We start from the raw sequence: 25,756 nt of genomic DNA, 5'->3' as shown, positions 1-25,756 counted from the left end.
GGGAAAGATCTTCCGGCCACTGCCACGGGGACATACACTGAAGATTCAGGCCAAAGAGATCCCCAGAAGAAAGAGGCACTGGAATTCTGGTCTTGGTTCTGCCACCGATCCACTTGACATTGTCACCAGATCACGTCTTGTCTCTGACCTTGTTCCTTCTGTTAAGAAGGGTTCAGTCTAGCTAAAAGGTCAAAAGGTGCCCAAGGAAGCCAGGCAGGTAAGATAAACTATGAGACAGGTTGGGAATGAGAAGAACAGTGCTGGCTCAGTGCTCAATGACAAACGATGCTCAGCCTCAGTATCAAGGGGAAGTAATAGGGAGTGGTGGTGGTTTAGTCACTAAGTCATGTCCAACACTTGCGACCTCATGGACGTAGCCTGCCAGGCTCCTCTGTCCATGGAATTTTCCAGGCAAGAATACTGGAGTGGGTTGCCATTTCCTTCTCCAGGGGATCTTCCCAACCCAGAAATCGAACCCAGGTCTCCTGCATTGCAGGCAGATTCTTTACCGATGGAGCTGTGAGGGAGGGAGGGAGGGAATGATGGAGACAAAGGTCATAAACTCTGTCTGAAGAGGGCAGTGCTCACAGAGTTCCAGCCAGTTGTCATGTGAGGATGTGGGTCCACTGTCACTAAGTCGTCTGTTTTGTCAAGGATGCTGGAAAATTTATGCAACATATGCTGTTTGAATACTGGGCTCAAATGTTTTGCAAATATTGGGTGACCTAAGCAAGCATTTCTATGGGCCAGATTCCACTTTAGGATGATCAATCTGTTCTCTAGACCCTTCCAGCTCCCAATCTCTTCTCCTTGCCAGCTGCCAACTCCTTTATCCCCCCACTTACCTCCCTCGGAGTCTTCTCCCTGCCATGCCCACTCATGTCCTCTATCCTGTATCCTTTCTTTTCTGCCAAGAAGATTTAAAACTCGAATTGTCATGGTGTTTCCAACTCCAAAGTCTGGACCTCCAGACACAGAGAAAATCAGGGCTTGTTCCCAAGCCCAGGCTTGATCTGGGATGTGATGTTTCCTCAGGTTGAGTCAAAAACTTGAGCCAAAGCTTGGAACCCCAGGATGGGGGGAGGCAGCCAATTTCCTGGCTCCTCGTTGAAAAGAGAGGCTGGAGGGACGGGAGAGGCAGGGGTAGAGGGGTGAATGGTTGAGTCACGAATGACAGAGCAGCACTGTGGTTTGTCGATGTGCAATCCCGTTGCTCAAGTCACCAGCCTTGACCTCTAGGGTTTACACAGGTTTGCAATCACTACTTTGGACTCACGTGGGGTGGCTGGGGGATAGGGCTGGGGTAGGAGGCTGTGATGGTTTAATTTTTGTGTGTCAGTTTGAGCCATGGGGAGCCCAGTAATTTGGTCAGACATTCTAGGTGTGTCTGTAAGGGTGTTTTTGGAGGACATTAATATTTGAATTTCGAGCCTCGTAGGCTATAGTCCATGGGGTCACTAAGAGTCGGACATGACTGAGCAACTTCACTTTCACTTTTCACTTTCACGCATTGGAGAAGGAAATGGCAACCCACTCAGGTGTTCTTGCCTGGAGAATCCCAGGGACGGAGAAGCCTGGTGGGCTGCCGTCTGTGGGGTTGCACAGAGTTGGACACGACTGAAGCGACTTAGCAGCAGCAGTAGACTAAGTAAATCAGATTTCTCTCCCTAATGTGGGTATCATCCAATGAATTTGACAAGAACAAAAGGCTGAGTAAGGGAGAATTCTCTCTCTCGATGAGTGCCTTTGAACTGAACACTAGTCTTCTTCGGTCTTCAGACTTAGTTTGGACTAGAACTTATATATCATCAGCCCTCCTGTTTCTCAGACCTTCAGACTCAGATTGGAATTGTATATGCCCTTGACTCCAGGGTTTTCAGCTTGCAGATCTTGGGACTTCTTAGCCTCTATACTCTCATGGGCTAGTTCCTTATTATCTATCTATCTGCCTATCTATTTATATTTTCTGTTGGTTTTGTTTCTCTGGAGACCCTAAGACAAAGGTCGTCCTCTTTGCATTTTTTGAGGCCTGCCCTATAGTTAGGAACTTGGTGAGTGTAACTTAATGACTGATTAAATCACTGATTAAATCCAGCACAAACTCTGCCTTACACAAGAGGCAGTATGTGTAATGGTTAAGAGCAGGGCTTTCTGGCTAGTGTCTCCATGAGCCAGAGCTCTGGAAATCTGCATAGTGGTCCCCTCAGATCTGGAGTTGTTGCTGAATACTAAGCCCTATATGCGTAGAGTGAAATTGCATGAAGCCCAATTCGATCAAAATGGATCACAGACTTAAATGTAAATTTAAAACTATAAAATTTTTAGAAAAAAAGTAAGGAAGGGAATTCCCTGGCAGTCCAGTGGATAGGATTCTGCATTTTCACTGCTGTGACTCGGGTTCCATCCCTGGTGGAGGGACTTAAGATCTGTAAGCCGCAGAGCATGGCCCAAAACAAAAAAGAAAAAAAAAAGTAGGAGAAAACCTTCAGGATCTAGGACTAGACGAAGACTTCTTAGACTTGACACCAAAAGCCTGACTGATAAAGGGGAAAAGGATGAACTGGACCTTATCAAAATGAAAACTTTACCTCTGTGAAGAACCATGTTAAAAGAAAAGCTAAAAATTCACAGAAAATATTTACAAACCACATATCTGACAAAACACCAGTATCTAGAAATAAGGAACTCTCTTAAAACTCGAGAGTGAAAACACAAACAGCCCAATTAGAAATGGGCAGGGAGTTCCCTGGTGGTCCAGTGGTTGGACTTCAGTGCTTTCACTGTTGTGACCAGGGATTCAATTCCTGGTTGGGGAACTGAGATCCCACAAGTCTCGTGGTGTGGCCGAAAAAAAAAAAAAAAATGAAAAAGAAATGGGCAGAAGTCATGAACACACACCTCACCAAACAGGACATACAGATGGCAAACAAATATATGAAAAGATGTTTGGTGTTGTTAGCCATTCATTTCAGTTCACTTCAGTTCAGTCGCTCAGTTGTGTCCGACTCTTTGCGACCCCATGAATCGCAGCACACCAGGCCTCCCTGTCCATCACCAACTCCCGGAGTTGTCTCAAACTCACGTCCATTGAGTCAGTGACGCCATCCAACCATCTCATCTTCTGTCGTCCCTTTCTCCTCCTGCCCCCAATCCCTCCCAGCATCAGAGTCTTTTCCAATGGGTCAACTCTTTGCATGAGGTGGCCAAAGTAGCCATTAGGAAAATACAAATGAAATCATAATGAGATTGACTATAGCCCAATCAGAGTGGATAAAATAAAAAGTAGTCACAATATCAAATATTGATGAGGATGTGGAGAAACTAGGTCAATCACTCATGTATTGCTTGTGGGAATATAAAATGGTATAACCACTCTGGAGATACTTTGGAAATTTCTTTAAAAATTAAAGATGTGGTCTTCCCTGGTGACTCAGTGGTAAAGAATCCGCCTGCCAATATAGGAGACATGAGTTCGATCCCTAATCTTAGAGGATCCCCGTGTGGTGGAGCAGCTAAGCCAGAGCTCCACAACAATTGAGCCTGTGCTCTGGAGCCTGGCAGCCTGCATACTGCACCTTCTGAAGCCCGTGCTCAGGGACAGAGAAGCCACTGCAATGAGAAGCCCCCACTTGCCACAGCTGGAGAGGGCCCAGGCACAACAATGAAGACCCAGCACAGCCAAAAATAAATAAAATTATAACTCCCCCCCAAAAATTAAAAATGCAACTACTATATGATTTAGCAACTGCACTCCTGGGCATTTTTTTTTTAAACTGGAGAAATGATCATTTATGTTCACACAGAAATCTGTACACAAATTTTTATAGCAGCTTTAATTATAAGAGCTCAAACTAGAAACAATCCATACCATTCTTCAACAGGTGAATCGTTAACCAAAGTACAGTACATCCATACCATAGACTGTACTGTGATATTCATAATATACTATGGTATACATGTATCCCAGAGAGGTTAAAACTTATGTTCATACTAAAACCTGTATATGAATGTTGATAACAGCTTTATCTCTAATAGCCCCAAACTAAAATTAGCCTAGCTGTCATTCAACAGGAGAATGGTTAAACTAAGTGCAGTACAAACCATTGATTCCTATTTAGCTGTGAAAGGAACAAACTACTGATACACAGTAACTTGGAAGAATCTCCAAGAAATCATGCTAAATGAAAAAAATCAATTTGTAAAGTTTTCATGTTTTACTCTTTCATTATTTAACATCTGTACATAAGTAAGAGTAAAAATAGGGACATCTGAAAAAGAGCTGTGGGTTGTGTCAAGGTCAATATCCTGGTTGATTCAAAGCAGAAATTCAAACAGATACTTGTACAGTTGTGTTCAGAGCAACGTTTTTCACAGTAGCCAAAAGGAGGAAATCATTCAAATACCTATCAAGAGGAATAAAGTGCTATATCTATCCAATGGAATATTATTCAGCCTTAAAGAGAAATGAAATTCTGATATATGCTACCATGTGGATGAACCTTGAAAACAGTATGCTAAGTGAAATAAGCCAGTCACAAAAGGACAAATATTGTATGATTCCACTTACACAAGGCAAATTTACAGAGGCAGAAAATAGGACAATGATTACTACAGGCTGTGGGATGGGAAAAAAAGGGAGTTATTATTTAATGGGTACAAAGATTTCGTCTGGGATGACAAAAATGTTCCAGAAACAGATGGTGGTGATGGTTGTACAACAATGTGAATGTACTTAATGCCAGTGAATTGTACACCTAAAAATGGTTAAAAGGGTACAGCATATTTTGGGCTTCCCTGGTGGCTCACACAGTAAAGAATTTGTCTGCAGTGCAGGAGACCCAGGTTCGATGCCTGGGTCAGGAAGATCCCCTGGAGAAGGGAATAGCAACCCTCTCCAGTATTCTGGCCTGAAGAACTCCATGGACAGAGGAGCCTGGCAAGCTACAGTCCATGGGGGTCACAAAGAGTCAGATACGACTGAGTGACTATCACTTTCACTTTATTGAATTCTCCAGGCCAGAATACTGGAATGGGTACCTTTCCCTTCTCCAGGGGATCTTCCCAACCCAGGAATTGAACCCAGGTCTCCGACAATGCTGGCGAATTCTTTACCAGCCGAATCACAGGGAAGCCCCTTTATGTATATATTACCACCAAAAAAAAAAAATGTGGAAAAAATCCTGGTTGTGATATTGTCCTTTAGTTTTTTAATTAGTTATTTTTGGTTGCGCTGGGTTTTTGTTGCTGCATGCAGGCTTTCTCTAGGTGCAGTGACTGGTGGCTACCCTTCCTTGTGGTGCTTGGGCTTCTCTTGTTGCGGAGCACGGTTCTCTAGAGCTCAGGCTCAGTAATTGTGGCATGTGGGCTTAGTTGCTGCATGTGAGGTCTTCCCAGATCAGGGATTGAACCCGTGTCCCCTGCATTGACAGGTAGATTCTTAACCACTGGACCACCAGGGACGTTCCATATTGTATTATAGTTTTCCATATGTTCAGAGATATATATAGCTTAGGAGTATGGAGTAAGAAATGGGAATCATAGAAGTTCTGGGGACAAATGATACAATCTAAAAACAAACTGGTGTTGGAATGGGAGAGAAGGCAGGGAAGTGGCAGACCCCTTCCCAAGTCACCTGATGCTCTACAGAGGAAGGATGTCTGTGGGCTGGACGTTACTGCCCTCCCTTCCCCCCGACCACAGCAAAGCATCAGGCACTTGAGGGAGCCCTCAAAGTCTCTGCAGGAACATTCTGGGTGCACTGGGCTGGGTCAACCTTGGTTTCAGTTCTCCATGGATGGGAACTCGCAGTGCTTAGGAGGCTCTTCAAGACCCAGCTGTCCCTACCTCACCATGACTGAGCACTTTCACACCAGCTTCTCCCTCCTGCCCCACCCCCATTGTGGATCAGCCTTGCTGGCCTTCTGACACCAACTTGCCATGCTCAGAGCCTTTGCACTTGCCATTCCTTTGGCTTGCTATTCCCACAGCTCTTCACGGGTCTGACTCCTGATCATTCAGATCCCAACTCAGCTGAGACATCAGAGAAACCCTCCCTTAAGCCTCCACCCATGAATCCCTTTCTGTCCATGACTCAGCCATAATTGTTTTCATAAAAATATCTGAAATTTCACATAATAAATGATCTTTTGTGTTTGCTGTCTGTCTCCTCATGCTATCTGCAAGTGCCGTGAGGACAGAAGCTTGGTCTTGTCCCTGCTAATCTCCGAGTGTTCAGAACAATCCTGGCGCATGGAAGGAACCCGATATTTGTTGAGCTGATTGCCTGACTGAATGAAAAGACCTCATCCTCTATAGCTGTTGCTATCCAGGCTGATAGCTGCTAGCCACGTGTGGCTATTTAAATGGAAATTAATTAAAATTAAAGTAGAACTTCAGTTCCTCAGTCATATTAATCACATTTCTAGTACTCAGTGGCCACATGTGACTTGTGGCTACCCTACTGGACATTGGCAGGTAGAGAACATTTCCATCATTACAGTCTTGTAAATATTGGTCCCTCTTGTCCACTGGAGTGCAAAGCTCTGGGACCCTTGTCTCTTAGCTGGTGGGAGGAATGAACAGATGGAAGGATGGAGTCTATGTTCAGATTACTAGCTGCCACATTGGGGGTGGCCCCCTATTTGTTACTGAGTTGTATTGGGCAGAAACAAGTCACTGGCCAGAACTATCATTAACCAAGGAGCCAAAAGGAGGTGATGATCGCCTGCCTATTCTTTGTAACTGGGGACCCTCCATGCAGTTTAGGGGTTCCTGTGTGTAGTGGAGACTGGGAGGAAGAAGGTAAGCTGGTGGCATGGGGAGGGAGGGAGGGTTGGAAAGCTTCTGGAGTGTTGTTGAGCAAGGCTGCTGGTGAACACACTGACTTCTTTGTTTCTTTGACGGTAGCCGGCAATTATGCTGAGTGGGCTCTATTAATTATTCTGTTTGCCAAAAGCCCCGCCCCTCTATCCTGACTAACCTAGGGACTAAAAATGTGGGGTTTTCTTATTTTGTTTATTTATTTCATTGCATCAGGTCTTAGTTGCAGCCTGTGGGATCTTTATTTGCAGCATGCAAATTGTTAATTGGGTTAGGGTTAGGGGAATCTTAAGAGCTTTCCTGGAGGCTAAGCAGTCAAGAATATCCCTCTACCGATGCAGGAGCCCCAGATGCTGGTTATATCCCTGGATTGGGAAGATCCCCTGGTGAAGGGAATGGCAACCCGCTCCAATATTCTTGCCTGGAAAATTCCATGGACAGAGGAGCCTGGTACTCCATGAGATGGCAAAGATTTCCAGTTGAAAAGAGTCCCACATGACTGAGCTATATTGAACACAGACACATACAGTGGGATCTAGTTCCCTCAGCAGGGATCCAACCAGACCTCCTGCAATGGGAGCTTGGAATCTTAGCCAATGGGCCACCAGAGAAATTCCTAAAATGTCCGTTTTGGGGATCCAACGTCCAGGTTTGAATCCTATTTCCCACGTGTTAACTCTGTTAACATTTTCGTGCCTCTATTTTCTTATTTGTAAAATAGGGATGGTGGTGGTGTAGTCGCTCAGTCGTGTCGGACTTTTGCAACCCCATGGACTGTAGCTCCAGGCTCGCCTGTCCATGGAATTCTCCAGGCAAGAAAACTGAAGTGGGTTGACATTTCCTTCTCCAAGGGATCTTCCCGACCCAGGGACTGAACCTGGGTCTCCTGCATTGCAGGCAGATTCTTTAGTGACTGAGCCCCCAGGAAAGCCCAAAATAGGGATATTGATCATAATAAAAATCTAGGAAGAAAGGCTGAAAATCGCTCGATAAACCCTGTTCACGTTTCCTATGTTCAGCCCCAGACGCTGGCCAGAGAAGGATCCGGATCACAGCAGAGGCTGGGGAGCGCCCCGTTTATTCCCATTAGAAACCGCAGGCAGGAAATGGTGCCTCCGGGGTGCGTCCCGCCCGCGTCCCGTCCCAGCCCAGCCCTGACGCCCCCGCTTCCCGTCCAGTCCCCGCCAGGGAGGCCCCGGGCCCGCCGTGCTGCCCGCCTAGGCCTCGCTGCGCTCCGGCTCCAGCTCGCGGAAAGGGCTGGGCCGGTTGGAGGAGCGCAAGGCTGGGGTGGGCGAGCGTCTCTTGGCGAAAGGGCCGAAGTACTCGGCGGCGAAGGTGACCACGTCGACCGGCTGGCGCAGCAGCAGGAAGAGCAGGAAGTCGGAGATGAGCGCCTGGGCCTCGGGGTGCTGCCGTAGATAGCTGTTGTGGCTGAGACGGAGCTCCTCCTGGTGGTGCCGTGGCGAGCCTGAGCCGGACCCGGACTCCCGCTCCCCAGGGGCGCACCCTCCTCCTTTGACCCATGGAGGAATTAGGAACGCTGGGGTCCCCAACCCCTCGGGGTGCAGTATTTCAACCGGGCAGGAAAAGTGATGACAAAAGGTGGAATATATGCCCAGGGCGGGGGTAGGGGGTTAAGGGGGTTGGGAGGGATGGGGACCTCAGGCTGCCTGCAGCCCCTCCTCACCTTTCGGTCCAGGAACCGCGAGTAGAGCTCCAGGTCCTCCTCCCACACCAGGGGCTTCTTCTTAAATACTGGGCGAGGCTCAATATCATCTGAAGGAGTCCCGTGGGAGGAAGGTGGTGGTGGTTTAGTTGCTAAGTCGTGTCTGACTCTTTCCGACTCCCATGGACTGTGTAGCCCGCCAGGCTCCTCTGTCCATGGGATTCTCCAGGCAAGAATAATGGAGTGGGTTGCCATTCCCTTCTCGAGGGGATCATCCCGACCCAGGGATAGAACCTGGGTCTCCTGCGTTGCAGGAAGATTCTTTACTGACTGAACCACCAGGGAAGCCCCTGGGTGGGAGGAAGGCTGCATGCCTATTCTGACCCGAGAACCTTCCTCAGATATAGAGGGATGATTGGAGGGCACCTGTTCTAGGCAGTCTCAGAGAAAACCTCAGGGTTCTGGCTGCCTATATGGGCGGAGTTCCCAGCAAAGTGATCCTCTCCTAATTAGGGACAGGGACTGGAAATCAAGGGCTTCCCTAGTGGCTCAGATGGTAAAGAATCCGCCTGTAATGCAGGAGACCTGAGCTCCATCCCCGGGTCGAGAAGATCCCCTGGAGAAGGAAATGGCAACCCACTCCAGTATTCTTGCCTGGAGAATCCCCATGGACAGAGGAGCCTGGCAGGCTACAGTCCATAGGGTTGCAAAGAGTCAGACATGACTGAGGGACTACGCACTTACTGGAAAGCAAAGCCTCTGTGTCTCATTTGGCCTCCCACCCCAGAGATGGCGCACTCAAGGCAGCCCCTGCACCCTGGGAGTCTCAGTGGCTTCACTCACCCTCTTCCCTCAATACAGGCACCTTGGTGATCATGCAGCACCCCGGGGAGCCCACCTGGATCCTCTTGGCCAGGTGCCTGGAGTGCAACACGGAAAAGGTGTGAGTCTTCCTAGACCAGCCGGCTCCTTTGAAGGGTGTCCTGCGGGCCTCCCTTTACTGCCGTCCTCTCCCCCTCCCCCACTTGTCTTTGAGTTCCAGGGTGCTGTTCATGTTTAGATCCCCAGATAATGGGGACTGTGTCTACTTTGAAGATATGTGCACATGTGCAAGACCTTTATAGTGTGCGTGCTAATAGAACCATGAAAGAGCTCCGTGGCACGCCAGTGGGACTCCACGCTTTCACTGCCAAGGGCCTGGGTTCAATCCCTGGTTGGGGAACTAAGATCCCACAAGCCATGAAGTGCAGCCAAGAAAAAAAAAGAAAGAAAGAAATGGCAAGCCAAATTATAAAATAAGGAAAGCCAACAAAGTTCTAATGTGTTTGTTCGTTTGCTTTTCCCAGTTGGTGATTCTGTCAGTACCTCTGTGGAAATTTCAAGAAACAAAGCTCTTCTCCCTTCCGAATTTTCTCAGGATTTCGGTGCCTGTGCTTTGCTGGTGACAGCTTGGCAGTGTATTAAGACTCTTCCTCCAACCTGAAGATCTTATCGAGTGCTAAGTTGTTCAAACTTTTGTGTTTTTCAACATTACACCCACACCTGTGGCAGCTACTTTAGCTATCCCCTGTGAAGTTGACCTTGACTCCCTCAACTGTTCAGCGCTCTTTGGTGAGATTTGGGAGGCATTGTGAAGATCAGGAACACGAGCGAATATATGGAAAAAGGTGAATGAGTGGGTAACGCTGGGGGCACTCCGATCTCAACAACAAGTCTCCCTGGTAGTGAAGGAAGACTTGGCCCATCTCCGCCCAGGTGACTGAGCTCCCATGTTTGTGCTCAGTACTGCCCCCTTGGCCTTACCGACAGTAGCTCACCCATCAGAGAGCAGGTAGAACTGGCAGGACATGGGGATGCCTTGTTCTGAGTGTACCGTCTGCTCCACAATGAACACTTCCACCTGCTGATGGCCCACCTGGATCGTCTGGGAGCCCAGGGCTTGCTGGCAGCAACCGAAATGAAGGGAGGGAGGTGAGGCGGATGCCCACCAGGACCTCCCCCTGCATCTCACCCTGCCCTTCTCTCCATCTTGTAGCTTCATTGCTTGTTCACTGGTGATAAGCAACCCTTGGCTGTCCAGACCCTTAGGCTCCACAAGATTTGGGTTGCAGCCCCGGGTTAAGTTGAGGTCCTCTCATAGAGAGCCAGCTCCACCCTGCTCCTGCCTCAACCCCTGTCCATGCCAGCTCCATGACCAACTGCTTCTAGCTGGCAGATTCTGTAACATAGATAACCAACTAGGTGTGAGTGTGGGAGAGGACAGGGGTTGGGTTACTGGGGGGAGAGAGGGTAGTGAGGCTCTGGAGAGGGACTTTTTTATTGTTCAGTTTCTAAGTCGTGTCTGACACTTTGCAGCTTTATGGACTGCAGCATGCCAGGCTTCCCCGTCCTTCAATATCTCCCAGAGTTTGCTCCAATTCATGTCCATTGAACCAGTGATGCCATCCAACCATCTCATCCTCTGTTGCCCCCTTCTCCTCCTGCCTTCAATCTTTCCCAGCATCAGGGTCTTTTCCAATGTATTGGAGGCTCTCCACATCAGGTGGCCAAAGTATTGGAGCTTCAGCTTCAGCAACAGTCCTTCCAATGAATATTCAAGATTGATTTCTTTTAGGATTGACTGGTTTGATCTCCTTGCTGTCCAAGGGACTCTCAAGAGTCTTCTCTAGCACCATAGTTCAAAAGCATCAGTTCTTCCGTGCTCAGCCTTTTTTATGGTCCAAGTCTCACATCTGTACATGACTACTGGAAAAACCACAGTTTTAACTATACAGAGATGTGTTGGCAAAGTGCTATCTCTGCTTTTTAATATGTGGTCTAGGTTTGTCATAGCTTTTCTTCCAAGGAGAAAGAATTGAGACTGAGATATGGGGCTGTCTCAGGCCCATGCAAGCTACCTGTTGTAATTAAAACTTAAATCCCTATTACAGCTATGGCTGCGAGGAGAAAAGTGCTAACATAAAAACATTTCAGAGAAAATTGGGGGGACATGGTATGTGCCTGTTTGTGTCAAACTCTTTGCTGTTTGTCATGTTTGTGACAGAAGAGACTCCCGTGTCATTTACAAAGCTGGTCAAATCAGCCCCCAAAGTGTATGTCCACAGACACAGCTTCAAAATCACATACTGCAGGAAGTCCTAGGTAGGTTGGTGATGAAAGTTTAGCCAAAATAAGAAGCACCCTTCAGGGCTGAGACATAATAAAATAAAATTCAAGTGAAGTTGGAGATTTAAATTTCCTGATGTTTAAAAAAAGTCTCTAAAAGTGGCCCCACACTATGTTTTTTTTCCTGAATTGACTTTTGTGCAAAAAGCATCACTTTCTTCCATGGCTCCCACCTTTTTAGTCCCTATCTTCCTCACGCCACTTGCCTTGGTCTTCTCTCTAACAAACGCAATCTTGTTTTCTCCTGCCCTTGGAAGTTTCACCCCCACACACCAGGGTTTATCCCAACCCCACCTGCTCTTCCACTCCACAGCTGCCTTTTCTCCCAAATCAGCTCTGCCCCTTCTAGTTTGCCTGCAGACCAAGTCCCCACCCAGGGAGATGGCTCACGTAAGTAGAACAGCAGAGTTTGCCTTCAGTGTCCAAGGCCAGGAAACGGGCGTTGCTGGGCACCGTATGCCGCCAGGCCATCACCCTCAGCAACACCAGGTTAGCGGCCTGGGAGACGAAGCCCTCAATGGAGGGCCTGGGGAAGAAAGTCACTTCGGTCTTCACTTCCTGTTCAGGACAAATCTGGGTCAGGGACCTTGAGCTGGGAAGTAGAGGGAGGTTGGGCAAGCCAGATGTTGAGCATACGGTCCAGTCCCTATGGTTCCCAGGGCAGGCTCCTGGCCTGACACCATCTGTCCCCTGTTTGTGGTTCCAAAGAGGATGTTGAGTTATGGCTCCCACCTGGCTCTCACCTTACCTCACCCTCCTTGACCATTCTGGTCATGGCCAGCTGATCATCCTGCTTCAGCAAACTCATCTTCTGTTCCATGGGGAGAATGTGGAACTAGGGGCCAGAGCAGGAAGGGAGAATCAGGGACTCACCGACTGTATATGAGTGAGATCCCCCGGAGGCCACCTTGTCCGTCCTCCATAAATGAGAAAACCGAGGAGAGATGTGGATAGAAAATCTTCCATCTGTGGTCAAGGCTGGGGGCCCAGGAGGTACCTTGATGAACTCCTGACTCTGTTGTTCCACAACCTCCAGTTTCCATGAGAGATAGGCTGGGGGGAGGGAGGTGGAGACAGGGCTGGAGACTGTGGGAAGGGTTGGTGGTGGCCTGGGCTGGACAACTCAGGGGTAGGGTGGCCACAGGTCAAAACTAAGACTGTGATTATCTTGCTGTCACCCCACAACCCATGCTTTCTCTTTGCCTCATTCTAGTCCCAAGGTGAAATCAAAGGGTTGGTACTAAGTGAACGTCTTGGGAGTTAGGGGCTGGGAGTGGGGGGCAGGGTAGGACGGTAGGGGTTGGGGGGGGCGGTGGTCAGGAACTCTACCCAGAAGGGAGCTTCCGCAGAGTGTTTTGTCCACGAAGCCTCGGCTGGAGGCATGCACGAAGGGGAAGTACGTTATGACACCAGATTGGTCTTTGTATTTCCCTCTCTGCACCTCAATGGTCAGCTCTCCCTGAGGCTCCCCTGTGTCCGAGACCATGACCAGAGTCTCCGAGAAGAACAGCAGCAGCAGCTCCTCCTGCCCTGCGGAGTGAGGGTCCCGTGGGAACAGTTAAAGCCCCAGCTCCTAGCCCTCAACTCTCTGACCCCCTGGCCAGCAGTGCCCCCATGGTCTCCACCCACCCTCTCCTCATCTCACGTCTCCCAGGCAGCCCTTGCCTCCCCTCCATTGGCCTCTGCAGCGGTCAGAGGTGAAGACACCCCCACCCCTCCTCACACACACACATGCACAGCGATCCCCACCCCTACTGTGTCCCTGGGGTCTTCCATTAGTTGAAGACGATCAACCAATATGCTTCAGGCCCTTTCTGAGTCCCAGGAGATTCAAGGCTGAGAGAGGGGTGGCCATGTCTGGGCTTTCTGTCTTCCCTCCGGTCCACAGTTTTGCCCACCCCCTCCACTCTCACCGCCCAGGCTCACGGAGGGAGTTGAGGAAGTGGATGGCCTCAGCATTGGCCTCTGGGGGTGGCAGATTCCCCTGGGTTGACGGTTGGTGGTCCTTGGCTTTGGAGCCTATGGAGAGAGGAGAGGCTGAGATGGCAGATGGCGGGCCCTGAGAAGGACAGTGATGGGGCCAGAGTCCCAAGAGTAGAATCTTTCAAGGCCACCCCAAGGTGGATGATGAGGGAGAGATGCCCCCCTCACTTTCCAGGCCCCCACCCCCCAACTCCTCAGCCCCCTTCTCACCTTTGGATTGAACTTTAGAGGACATGCTGCCTGCTGCTACCTGCTTTGTATCCAGATGTCTCCATGGCAACTGGGAGCTCCCTACCGCCTCTTAAAGGGCCATCAACCCATTTCACTAAACACCCAGAACTTTGAGTAGCTGGTTGGAACTGTGACTTCTGGGCTAAGCCCAAATTTGAGGTACTGTCCAGCAGAGGGAGTATCTGACATTCTTAGGCGGCAGAGGAGATGACATGAGCATTTACAATGACCTTGGAAGCTGTAACACACAACTGCACTTTGGAGTTCAGTTCTTACTGGCATTGTAAATAGAACCAATACTTTAAAAAAAACTTTAAATTTTACTATATTTATATGTATACTTTTATTAGATTGCATTAAAAGTACTTGGGAAGCTGGTTTATCAATTTGTTAAAAAAAAATTAGAGAATTATTTTTCCTTTATTTTTTCCAGTGTTACCAGGATATGTTGTTCAGTTGCTTAGTTGTGCCTGACTCTTTGCAACCCTACAGACTGAAGCATGCCAGACTTCCCTGTCCTTCACTGTCCTTTGAGTTGATGATGCCACTCAACCATCTCATCCTCTGTTGCTCCCTTCTCCTCCTGCCCTCCATCTTTCCCAGCATCAGGGTCTTTTCCAATGAGTCAGCTCTTTGCATCAGGTGGCCGAAGTATTGGAGCTTCAGCTTCAGCAGCAGTCCTTCCAATGAATATTCAGGGTTGCTTTCCTTTAAGTATTGACTGGTTTGGTCTCCTTGCAGTTCAAGGGATTCTCTAGAGTCTTCTCCAGCACTGTGGTTTGGAAGCATCAATTCTTTGATGCTCAGCCTTCCTTATGGTCCAGCTCTCACATCCACACATGACTACTGGAAAAACCATAGCTTTGACTATACAGACCTTTGTTAGCAAAGTGATGTCTCTGCTTTTTATAATTGGCATATAACAATCAGTTGCTTTTAAAAAAGTAGTAGAATATATGGAATGAATAAATAAGGCACAAACTGCCTAAAGCAGTTTTAATTTTGTAAAGAGGACATATTGTTAATTGAAGTCCCCTTAAAAGTTAATATTAGCTAGGACGTCCTTGGTGGTACAGTGACTAGGAATCCAATGCATGGAACATGGGTTTGATCCCTGGTCCAGGAAGATTCCACACGCTGAGGAGCAAGTAAGCCCGTACACCAGAAGTACTGAGCCCAAGCTTTAGAGCCCACGGGTTGCAACTGCTGACGCCTGAGCACCTAGAGCCTGTGCTCTGCGACAGAAGAAGCCACTGCAATGAGAAGACCATGCACATAACAAATAGCCAGCGCTCACTGCAACTAGAGAAAGCCTGAGCACCGACAAAGGCCCAGCACAGCCAAAAATAAATAGATAAATACATTTAAAAAGCATTAGCTAGGTTTATAATTAGAATGACGTGACAAAATTGAACTTAGACATTTTAAAAATACTTATGTTTTAAAATTTGCATTTTAAAACATTGAGCACTAATTTTTAAAAGCCCGCTCTGAAAAAAAAAAAAAATAAATAAAAGCCCACTCTGCACGTGAGCCACCACCAGTGGCATTAAGAAAATTCACAGCTGCTTTGGGAAGTGGTTTGTTAGTTCCTCAAAATATTAAATGTGAAGTTACTATATGACAATTCCACTCTGAGGTGTATACCCAAGAGAGCTGAAAACATCTGTCCACATAAAAACGTACACACAGATATTCATAGCATCATTATGCAGAATACACAAAAAGTGGAAACAACCCAATTGTTCATCAACTGGTGAATCCATAAACAAAATGTGAGATAGATAGATAGATATAATGGAATATTGTCCAGCCGTAAAAAAGAGTGAAGTACTGACACATGCCATAATATGCTTGAACCTTGAAAATGTATTGAGTGAAAGAAGCCAGTCACAAAAGACCACATATTGTATGATTCCATTTATATGATTAAATGCCCAGAACAGGCAAATCTATAGAGACAGAAAATAAACCAGTGGTTGCTTGGTGTGGGGGAAGGGTGGGGCGTGGAGGCAGGCAGACACCTGACACCAGAAGGTCCCAGGGTTTCTTCTGGGAGTGTTGAAAATGTTCTAAAATTAGATTGTTGGCAGTAGCTGCAAAACTGCACATATGTATACTTTAAAAGGGTGTCATTTGTATTATATAAATTGTATCTCAATAAAAATAATAAAGATTATTTAAAACAAACCTATTGCTTTCATGTGTGAATTACATAAAGTTTAACAAAATCTTTTCTATTAGGCAAAGTTTAAAAAAAAGAAGAAGAAGCAGGGACTTCCACAACAGTCCGGTGGTTAAGACTCCACTGCAAGGGGCATGGGTTCACTTTCTGGTCCAGGAACTGAGGTTCCACATGCCATGCTGCAAGGTCAAAAAAAGGGCAAACTGCTATTTTTTGTTCCTTAAGGGATGCTCACTGAACTGAACTGAACACAGTCCCCCTCCTTATTGCATCCCCGTATCCCTGCTGTTCTGGACTCCTGGCCTGAGGGAAAATTTGCTCCCTGAGCCCTCTACTCCTTAGAGTTTTTCTCCTGTCACTCCCGCTCTCCTTCACCTCCCCTTGCTCAGGCTCTCCAGTTGCACAGAACCCCCCAGTTACCTGTCCTGACAGGCTCCCGCCTCCTGCGGGGAGCTCTCTCACTTCCCCCAATTCTCTTCCCCTTGGTTCTGGCTGTTTCCTCCTAGTCGTTTAGGGGAAAGAGCAAGTTGGCAAGGTGGATCAGAGAAGGATCAGATGAGGTCGGGCGCGTTCAGGGTGGTATGGCCGTAGACTCACAGAAGGATCAACATCCAGTTTCTTGTCTATTTTCTTAGTCATCTGTTAAGGACCCTTGTTACCACTGCTGCTTAGGGCCTGATAGACCAGTGGAAGGATGCTCTGGAGAAGTTGATGTACTAGCTGTGCAGCTGTGTTGGACAGGTTGGCCTCTCTGAGCCTGTAGCATGGATGGCCAGTGCCCTCCCAGTGGCTGGGGTGGGCATCTACTAAACAACAGCCACTGCTGCAGAGAGGGTGCCCTATGTGCCCAGCTCTACAGGGTGTAACTCATTTAATCCTTCCAATCAGCTTCTCAGGTGGTGTGAGCATCAACCCCATTGGACAGATGAAAAGTGGAGGCACAGAAAGGTTAAGTAACTTGCCCAAGGTCACCCAGTTAATAAATGGAAGATGTGGACTCCATCCCAGATGGGCTGGCTTGAGTCCATGTTCTTAATCACTTTGCCCTATTGTCTCTGATAGACTGTGGGTGTGTGCTAAGTTGCTTCAGTAGTGTCCGACTCTGTGATCCCCCGCCAGGCTACTCTTCCATGAGATTCTCCAGGCAAGAATACTGGAGTGGCTTACCATGCCCTCCTCCAGGGGCGACCGAGGGATCGAACCCATGTCATGTCTCTGAGGTCTCCTGTATTGGCAGGCGGGTTCTTTACCACTAGCGTCACCTGGGAAGTCCTCTTGTCCCTGATAGACTAGCGCTAAGTGCACCCCACTCCAGTACTCTTGCCTGGAAAATCCCATGGATGGAGGAGTCCATGGGGTCGCTAGGAGTCAGACACGACTGAGCAACTTCACTGAGCAACTTTCTCTTTCATGCATTGGAGAAGGAAATGGCAACCCACTCCAGTGTTCTTGCCTGGAGAATCCCAGGGACGGGGAGCCTGGTGGGCTGCCATCTATGGGGTCACACAGAGTCGGACACAACTGAAGCAACTTAGCAGCAGCAGCATGTTTTTTAAGAACAGTAAGAGGAAGAAGAGACTACCATTCATGGAACACCTATGTGCATCTCATTTGGCTCCCCAGCCACTCCAGAAGAAGGCTAAGAGACAGAAATCCCCTGTCTGGTGCTACCCATGGTTGGTCAGAGTCTGTATTCAAATCCAGACCAGTCCGAGTCCTCTCTCTCCCACATTGTCCCTGCTTTGGCCCAAGCCTAGGGTTTACTGACCATCAGGGTTAGCTTTCCACCTGCTTCCAAAGACTCCATTTGTGGCCAGGGCCTTGGAGGACTAGGATGACCCCCTCCCCCAATACACACAAGTGTACACACAGGGCTTTTCAAGTTCACATCTACAACTTATCCTGTTCTCTGTCCTTCCCTGGAACTTCTAAGGCTGCCCACTTAACATACCCCTCCCTTTTTCTTTTTCTGTGATTTAGAAAGAAAGAGACTGTGATTTAGGGGGAAAAAGATGGAGGTGCTTACAGGTTATTTTTAAAATTACGCAGTATTCAAATACCTGTGAGGCCATGAGTCTACCTCTATTTCTTCTCATATAATGAATCACAGCACCAGAAATCAGACGTAGCATTTTCCAAAGTGACTTTATATGCCTTTCTCATCTAACTCTTCTAATAGCCTCCAAATAAGTGGACTTGTTGGTGATTGTTAATGATTTTGCTTTGCATCACTTCTGATGTCAGACCCCCTATTCCTCTGAGGAACTCTTTCCCCACTCCCAGTACACTGTTTTTCAACTGAGTCTGACATTGGCTTTCTAGGTGTGGTCATGTCATTGAACCTGGCCAGTCAGAGAAGCCCATTCCCCTAACTCCTATGATAGATTAGGGTTGGGCACATGATCCAAACTGAACCAATGAAACTCAGTCCCTGGGACTATTAGAGGTTCTGCTATTAACTTGTAAACCTAGTTGATGAACTAGTAGCCTGTAAACCTGGAACTTCTAGAGAAAATCTTTCCATTACAGGGAAAAAGACTGATAGAGAATGGTATCAATGTAGAAGAAAGCAGAGCTGAATGACGAAACTGCTTTTGAATCCCTGGATCCAGCCATGCCTGAAGTTACCATGATGTGATCCCACACTTCTCAACTTCATGAGCTGATAAATTTCCCCTTTGGTTTGAGCCCCTTTCTATCGAGCATGTGTCACTTGCACTTGAAAGTACATACACAGTAAAGGTTCTGTCTCATTCAAAGTTGTCTCCATCGGAAGATGAAGAAACTGAGATGAAGGTCCTTGGATGTTAAGTCATAGAGCTGGGACTAGAACTCAGATCTCTTAACACGAGTTGTCACTGTTGGTGTTCTGCAGACAAAGAGCAGGTGTCCTAGTTGTTGCTGGTCAGTGCTGGTTCCAGTTGAAGCACGTGCCGTCATTCAGGACGGGTGCCCCAGTGGGAGGATTGGCCAAGGCTGCGGGAAAATGCTTCACTAAGCCCTAGAGAACCGTCACCATCTGTCCTTCAAAACTGGGCACACCCAGAGTGACCTGGCCCTGGGGCTTGGCCCGTCAAGAGACAGTTACAGAGCAGAGACTCGCCCTTCTTCAGGAAGGTAAGGACTACCTCTTCTTCCCTCAATCCCACCCCGGTGCAACCCTGAGCCAGGATGGGGTCGGGAGCCAGTGCCAAGGTCCTTGGCTCAGGGTGAGGGACACCAAGATGGGAGGCCGAGGTACTACCAGGGGTGGGAAAACTCTGACTTGGGCCCAAAGAAATGTGGAGCTAAGCCAGTGTTTCCCAGTCTTCAGCCACAACAAGGTCACCTTCAAGAATTCTGCTATAGCCAAGTGTCACCTGTATTTCATATTTTCCTGTTTCAATAACGCAAGCGCACCTCTGAGATATTGCAGATTCAGCTCTAGACCACCAAAATAAAATGAATGTCGCAACAAAGAGTCACATAAAAAATGTTTTTCCCAGTGCACACAACAGTTTTATTACACTCTGTGCTGTGCTTAGTCGCTCAGTCGTGTCCAACTCTTTGTGACTCCATGGACTGTGGCCCACCAGGCTCCTCTGACCACGGGGATTCTCCAGGAAAGAATACTGGAGTGGCTTGCCATGCCCTCCTTCAGGGGAATTTTCCCAACCTAGGGACTGAACAAAGGTCTCCCTCATTGCAAGTGGATTCTTTACCATCGGAGCCACCAGGGAAACACATGTTACACTATACTGTAGTCTGTAAAGTGTGCAACAGCATCATGTCTAAAAAATGGTACATACCTTAATTAAAAGTATAATTTAAAATATTTTATTGATCAAAATACTAACCATCATCTGACAATGCAGGGTTGTCACAAACCTTCAATTTGTAAAAAAAAATGCAATTACCAGAAAAGCACCCTAAAGTGGAGCACAGTAAAATGAGATATGCCTGTACCTTTAATCACCTACATGAATTGAAAACTGGTGTCACTTGTCAAAAATATTGACCCTGAGGATAAATACAAGGAACACAAAATTATGTTGTTAAAGTTTAACTCAAGATAGCTGCCAGGCTTGACAGCCGACCTGTTTAACAATTAACAGACGAGTCCGGCTGTTAATTGCAGAGGCCTTAAAGGGCCTTAAAGAGGGGTCAGCGCCAAGGCCTTGTCCTTGAAGCATATTCACGCCTGGGTGGTGACCATGTAAAACCACTTCCCCTGCAGCTAGCGGTGCATCTGTGCATCTCAAGCTTTGGAAAACACCAAGGTAAGCAAATCATAAACCCTGAACAAATCCTCATGAGCCATGGAAGGATATATTTATAGCTTTGTTTTTGCCCAGAGTTCTAGAAGTGCAGTCCTTCTGAGCAAGCAAGAACTGTAACCCAGAGAGGGAAACAGAGCTAGCAATAAAGACAAGCCCACTGAGGGACCAAGCCTTGGTTAAATCATTCATTCATTCAACATTTATTGAGCGCCTACTGTGTGCCAGGCACCGTGCTAGGCGCGAAATACAGAGATGCATAAGATAAAGTCCATGCCCTGAAGGGTTCACAGTCGAGAAGGGGGAGACAAATGTGTAAACAAGTAAAATACAGTGTGATAAGTGCTGCAAGAGAAGCATTGACAAAGAGCAGAGGTAGCCTGGAGGGGGAGGGGCATGGGAGGACGAGGGGGGACTTCCTGGAGGAGGGGGACCTTGAGGGGGATTGGTGAGATGACTAGGTGTTTGCCAGGCAGACAAGGCAGGAGGAGCAAGGGAAAGGCATTCCATTCTGAGGAACAGCAGGAGCGAAGGCACAGAGGCAGGAACTGCAGGTCTGGAGGGGCGGGGAGCTCTGACTATTCTGGCGGTATTGCTAGAGTTGGTACCAGAGACTGTGGCCGGAGAGGGAGGCAGAGGCAGGATGATGAGGGAAACTGAGGGCAGGGGCATCTCGGGGGCTCCCCAGTGGGGAGCAGAGCCTGAGGGAAGGCTTCCACCCAGGAAGAGAAGGCTCCTGGCTGACCCCAGGTACGCCTGCTTGAGGACCATCGTTGTCCTCACTGTGGCCCCAAAGGGACCTGGACCCAAGGCCAGAGGAGGAGCTGAGCTGAGGGAGGGCTGAGCAGAGGGGAAAGGCCCGGACCCGGGGTCCTAGAAGCTGCCACTCACTCGAGAGCTGTCCACTTCTGGACTTCTGATTTCTGCTCTCTGCTGTGTAGACCCCCTGCTCCTGCCAGGATGGGGCCAAGGGCAAATGAGAAATGACAAGGCGATGTTGTTGGCCAATTGCAAAGGGCCAGATGAATGGCTTCACTAACTGAAAGGGGCAAGGGTTGAGGATGAAGCAGGAGTTTCTAAGAATAAGGGCCACAATGAGAAAACCACAGTGGACCTGGGGGACAATGGCTCTCTGGTCCCCAAGGAAGGAGGGGCCCTGCTGGCCCAGGGCAGGGGCAGAGGCCAGCGGGCAGGACCAGGCCAGCTGTGCAGGGAGCATGTGTGACCTACATGACCGTGGGCCTCCAGTCCCAGCCTCCTGGTGTCTCCTTGGCAACGGGGACTCTCCCCCTTCCAGGCAGCAGGGGAGTCACAGAGGCAGATTGTCCACAGCCAGGCTTCCAGCCCTTTCCTCTTTCTCAGAAATGGCTCTGTTTAAAAAAAATGCCCTTGTGGGGGCGGGGGTGGCCTTGCTCTTATGGGTGCCTTGCTCTTGTGCAAAAATGCCTGGGGGAGGAGGGGCAGAGGCTCAGAAAACCAGAGCCCAGGTGCCCCTCTGAGTGACTGCTTTTCCAAAGCACCTCACCTCAGGCCAATCTGGGGGAGCGAGTTTCTTTCCCAGCCGTGGATGGGAGGAAGGGGAAGATGGACTCACCCTGTTCGGGACTCCTGCTGCCCTGAGTTCAGAGGCTGCAGCGAGAGCAAGGGCTCTGCGTCCTCACTGCCGTGGCAGGAACAGGGGGAACTAACTCCCAGTGTCAGCTCTGCCCTTGGTGACTCAGCCTCACCCTGTGGAGTCCCCAAGCCTTCCGTCAGCCGGCCTCCTCTCGGTCTCAGGGTCTCCTCGCCTGTCCCTCCTCTGCCCTTGACCAGTGTCCGGGTGGTGCCCGCTGACGAGCTGATGGAGGTGGGGTGGTAGCAGAGAGAGGGATGGTGTGGTGTGGGCGATGATGGGCGGTCTCCCCACCGCGGTGTGTGGGTTGGGCTGGGCCGGGGTGGGGTCACTTGCTCTTGTGCAGGTCCTTCAGCTGGCGGAGCCTCTCCAGGAGCTGGGCCCGGGAGCAGCCATCATCGCCTGTGGGGCCGGGGCTTGGCCCCAGAGCCTCCTGCAGCACCAGGCAGTGTGTCCTTAGGAACGGGTTATAGGAGCGCTCCTCCCCCAGGGTGGACGGGCACTGTGGGAGGAGAGACACGGGCTTTGGTGGGGAGGATCTGGAAAACGGATCCAACCAGGAAAACCTCCCCACCTCCTGCCCCATCCTGGGGTTCAGGAGTTCTCACTGGAAGGCCCTTGTGCCAAACAGGCCAGAGCTCTGGGGAGGGGCCTGCAGGGCCTGGCTCAGCAGAGATGGGATCCCTCTGGGGAATGCCCCCGGCCCCTCCTGGACCCAAGCCCCGCACCGTGCTCTTGCGTTCCATCCGCTGCCTCTGCACCCACTGCATCTTCCTCTCCCGGGCCAGGTTCTCGGGCTCCACCACGCCTGCAAAGCCCAGGTTCTCCTCTGCATACTCGTGGCCTAAGGATGGCCATGGGGGTCGAGACACAGGGCAGAGTGAGACAGGTTATGGTCAGGAAAAGTCCTCCCATTCCCAGGCCAATGGGTACCTAACAACTGAGGAGGAGGGATAGTGCTTCTAGAAAAAGCCCAACCACAAGGAGCCGCTTCTGTAAACACAAGTCAGCCACGAGTGACGCTGCAGAAGCAATTGGGGGGGGAACCACAGACCTGGAGCCAGAAGACCTGCATTCTAGTGCTGCTGGTTCTGCCCAGCTGTGCAACCTCAGTCAGTCATGGCCCCTCTCTGAGCCAACGTTTTCTCCTTTGGCAAGTGGGGAAAATAATAATGCCACTAGAACGTTATGTGTCCCTGGGGCTGGGATCACGACCTGGTGCTCGTTAGGTGCTCAACAAAGTATTTGTTGAATGGAATGAATGGATGAACATATGTTCTGAGGATTGACTGAGATATTAGTGGATGTGTTTTAGAAACTACAGATACGCAATGTACCCATGCATGTATGTATGTATGGATGGATATTCCACATACATGCATATGGATGATGGGTGTGCCGTGTGGGTGTGATGGACACAGGTAATGATCCATTCAGAGTGGATTTAAGGCGCCTCATTAAGCAAAGGCTATTTTCTGTTCTAGGCTCTGGCTATGAGAAATCAGCCATCCCATGGGGACACTCTGGGGCTTACAGGGCTCCCCAGAGGCTGTGGGCTGGCTGCCAGGGGCAGCTGACATAAGAGGCCTTACACAGCCAGTGCTCCAGAAAGAAGGGAGTCTGCCCCCACTGCTGGAGATGGCTCCCAGGAGCCACTGGAGGCAGAGCTGTGTCACCTCTGGGTCAGGAACTGGGTCGGCTGGGACTCTGGGTGTGTGAGGGGCTGGGAAGAGATGGAGGGGAACCTCACCAGGCCACAGAAGAGTGTCGTCTCCCAGCCCAAGCACGGTGTCCAGTGAGCTCAGCATGATCTCTGCAGTACCCTCAAAGGTCCGTCCTGGTAGGGTCAGCGGGTATGTGTGAGGAACAAGGATCACACAGCAGGGTAAGGTCCATGGAGAGGGCTGGGGACCCCCCTGTATAGCTGGGGCTGACCACCAGCCCTCACCCATGCCCCTGCCATGCCCATTTGTCTGGCATCGATCCCTCCCTCCCCCTGGGAGCTGGACCCAAACATTCAGCCCTAGCTGGGCCTGTCTGAGGGCACAGACTGACACGTGGGGGGAGAGGGGGTGTGGAGCCTCCAGGCTGAGTTCTGTGGCCCCAGGCCCACTCCAGGCAAGGTTGCGCTTTTCCACACAGCACCTCCTTCTTTGCCTGCACTGCCTGGGACTGGTGATCCCCCACCCACAGGATCACCCTGTCACTCAGGGGTTCTCAGGTTTTTGTAACTGGTCTTGCCAGTCACTCTATCATAGAACCCGGCTCCACCCAATGGAAACAAATGCTCTTTGAGGTCAGTACTCAGTTATAGGCTTCACCTCATTCCATCCATCCCCTTTGGGATGTCATGAGGATATGAAAGAAAAATCGAGGTAACAAAGGTGGGAATAACTGCTAAGGCAACACGTGTGTGGAAACCAACGTTTCCGTGCATTGCGTGGGGCTGCGGCTGTCCTCAGGCCCCTGCCCTGGCCTCTCTTCCTCCCTCTCATCCCTGCACTCCCCCTTCCCTTTTGGGGGACTCACCACAGCCAGAGAGGAAGAGCAGATCCCCTGAGAAGAGGCAGGAGGGACCCTCATAGGGCTCCCCGTCCAGCAGGTAGACCAGATGGCCTTGTGTGTGGCCCGGGGTGGCCAGAGCCCGGATCTGAAGCCGTCCCACGCTAACCACATCTTGATGACACAGGGGACTGAGGAGGGAGGCAACAGTGGAGAGAAGGCACTAAAACTTGGGCCATGCTCCTCTTCCCTCCCCCGCACCGCCCAGGCCCAAGGGGATAGGTGATGTGCAGGAGCAGGGCTTCCCCACCAGGGAAAGATGGGCCCCCTCAGTGCCCAGTGCTTCAGATTCAAGCCCTCCTGCTTCCTCTTTGGGGGACTATGGCTGGATCAGTTGTGGGGTGGACAGTGTTATGCTTCAGATGGGCTGTGATCTGCCCTTGAAGGGCCAAGAAGGGCATCAGCAAAGATCCAACTGCTGACAGCCCTGAAACACGTAACTGAAGGATGAGGGTGAAGGACAGGGCCATCCCACCCCTGGGTCAGGGACTTACTGGGTGAGGTAGGGAATGCTGTCCTGAGGGCTCCCATACACCCGACAGTCCTGGTGCCGCCGACTGAGGTCGCGGTTCCCTCCGCTGTGGTCCCTGTAGGATGGCACAGACAGACAGGGGCTTTAAGGGGCAACTGCACTGGGCCTCCTAGCCTCCTTCTTCACAAAGCATCTCCAGGGCTTTGAGCCCTGCGACTCCTGGTTCCTGGACTGAACCAAGCCATCCGCTCCACTTCAGACCTTTGTTCAAGCTGTCGTCCTGCCCTCTAATTCCTCCACGTGGATCTCATCATACCCACCCAGTGCCCCTGCCCCCCAAACCCTGTGTTGGCTGCACAGTTGTTATTGTTTGTATACTTTCCCACAGGGCTGTCTCCCCTGTTGGACTAAAACCTCCCTGGATGAAAGAGATGACAAGGTTTGCCCATGCCCAGCAGACATGCCCATGGAATGAAAGAGAAATGCCTGCCCTGCCCTTCTCTGGTGCTTCAGGAGCCTGGGAAGTAGAAGAGGGGGAGACCCGTCCCTCCCTCTTCCCCCCCTCCCCTGGTGCCCCAGTGACTTCATGAGGATGGTGCCCCCCAGCCTGAGCCCTGACCCATAGCCCAGTCTGTTCTCATGGGTCCCAGTCCTGGAAAGCCCAGCGGAGCCAGGGCCGGCCAAGGGAAGATGATCTGCACTCAGACCTCCCACCTCAGCCCCTTACCAGTGTTTGTGGGTGCAGAGAATGGCAACCAAGTTAACACCTTCCTTTTCAATGGAAGCCTGGGGGAGAGAGGAGGTA

General features: G+C 49.8%; 2 protein-coding genes and 1 long non-coding RNA gene across 4 annotated transcripts in view; 1 reads left to right on the top strand and 2 right to left on the bottom strand.

Moving 5' to 3' along the window:
* Positions 1 to 7,868: 7,868 nt before the first annotated feature.
* On the bottom strand, positions 7,869 to 13,991 carry CATIP (ciliogenesis associated TTC17 interacting protein). The gene is made up of 10 exons (XM_061385048.1): positions 13,844 to 13,991; positions 13,577 to 13,669; positions 12,980 to 13,180; positions 12,648 to 12,703; positions 12,399 to 12,485; positions 12,041 to 12,208; positions 10,303 to 10,427; positions 9,329 to 9,405; positions 8,507 to 8,595; positions 7,869 to 8,267 (listed from the first exon to the last, which is right to left on the bottom strand). Exons 1-10 carry the CDS (start codon positions 13,866 to 13,868, stop codon positions 8,037 to 8,039), a joined length of 1,152 nt encoding a protein of 383 aa, XP_061241032.1. The 5' UTR covers positions 13,869 to 13,991; the 3' UTR covers positions 7,869 to 8,036.
* On the top strand, positions 8,590 to 11,705 carry LOC133228976 (uncharacterized). Its single transcript, XR_009730431.1, has 2 exons — positions 8,590 to 9,426; positions 9,832 to 11,705. It is a non-coding gene; the product is annotated as an uncharacterized LOC133228976 (long non-coding RNA).
* Positions 13,992 to 20,484: 6,493 nt separating the features above from the next.
* PNKD (PNKD metallo-beta-lactamase domain containing) overlaps positions 20,485 to 25,756 on the bottom strand; it is a 72,876-nt gene continuing 67,604 nt past the window's right edge. For both annotated transcript variants that reach the window (XM_061384685.1, XM_061384693.1), the window contains 6 exons: positions 25,679 to 25,737; positions 24,974 to 25,066; positions 24,447 to 24,610; positions 23,668 to 23,754; positions 22,646 to 22,761; positions 20,485 to 22,419 (listed from right to left, as the gene is read on the bottom strand). In XM_061384685.1, coding sequence (XP_061240669.1) covers positions 22,246 to 22,419; positions 22,646 to 22,761; positions 23,668 to 23,754; positions 24,447 to 24,610; positions 24,974 to 25,066; positions 25,679 to 25,737 — 693 coding nt within the window. In that variant the 3' untranslated portion in view covers positions 20,485 to 22,245. The remainder of the gene's footprint in view (positions 22,420 to 22,645; positions 22,762 to 23,667; positions 23,755 to 24,446; positions 24,611 to 24,973; positions 25,067 to 25,678; positions 25,738 to 25,756) is intronic.

This window comes from Bos javanicus, chromosome 2, assembly GCF_032452875.1.
Source record: "Bos javanicus breed banteng chromosome 2, ARS-OSU_banteng_1.0, whole genome shotgun sequence".
Lineage (NCBI taxonomy): Eukaryota > Metazoa > Chordata > Mammalia > Artiodactyla > Bovidae > Bos > Bos javanicus.
This window is presented reverse-complemented; position numbering and strand designations above follow the sequence as displayed.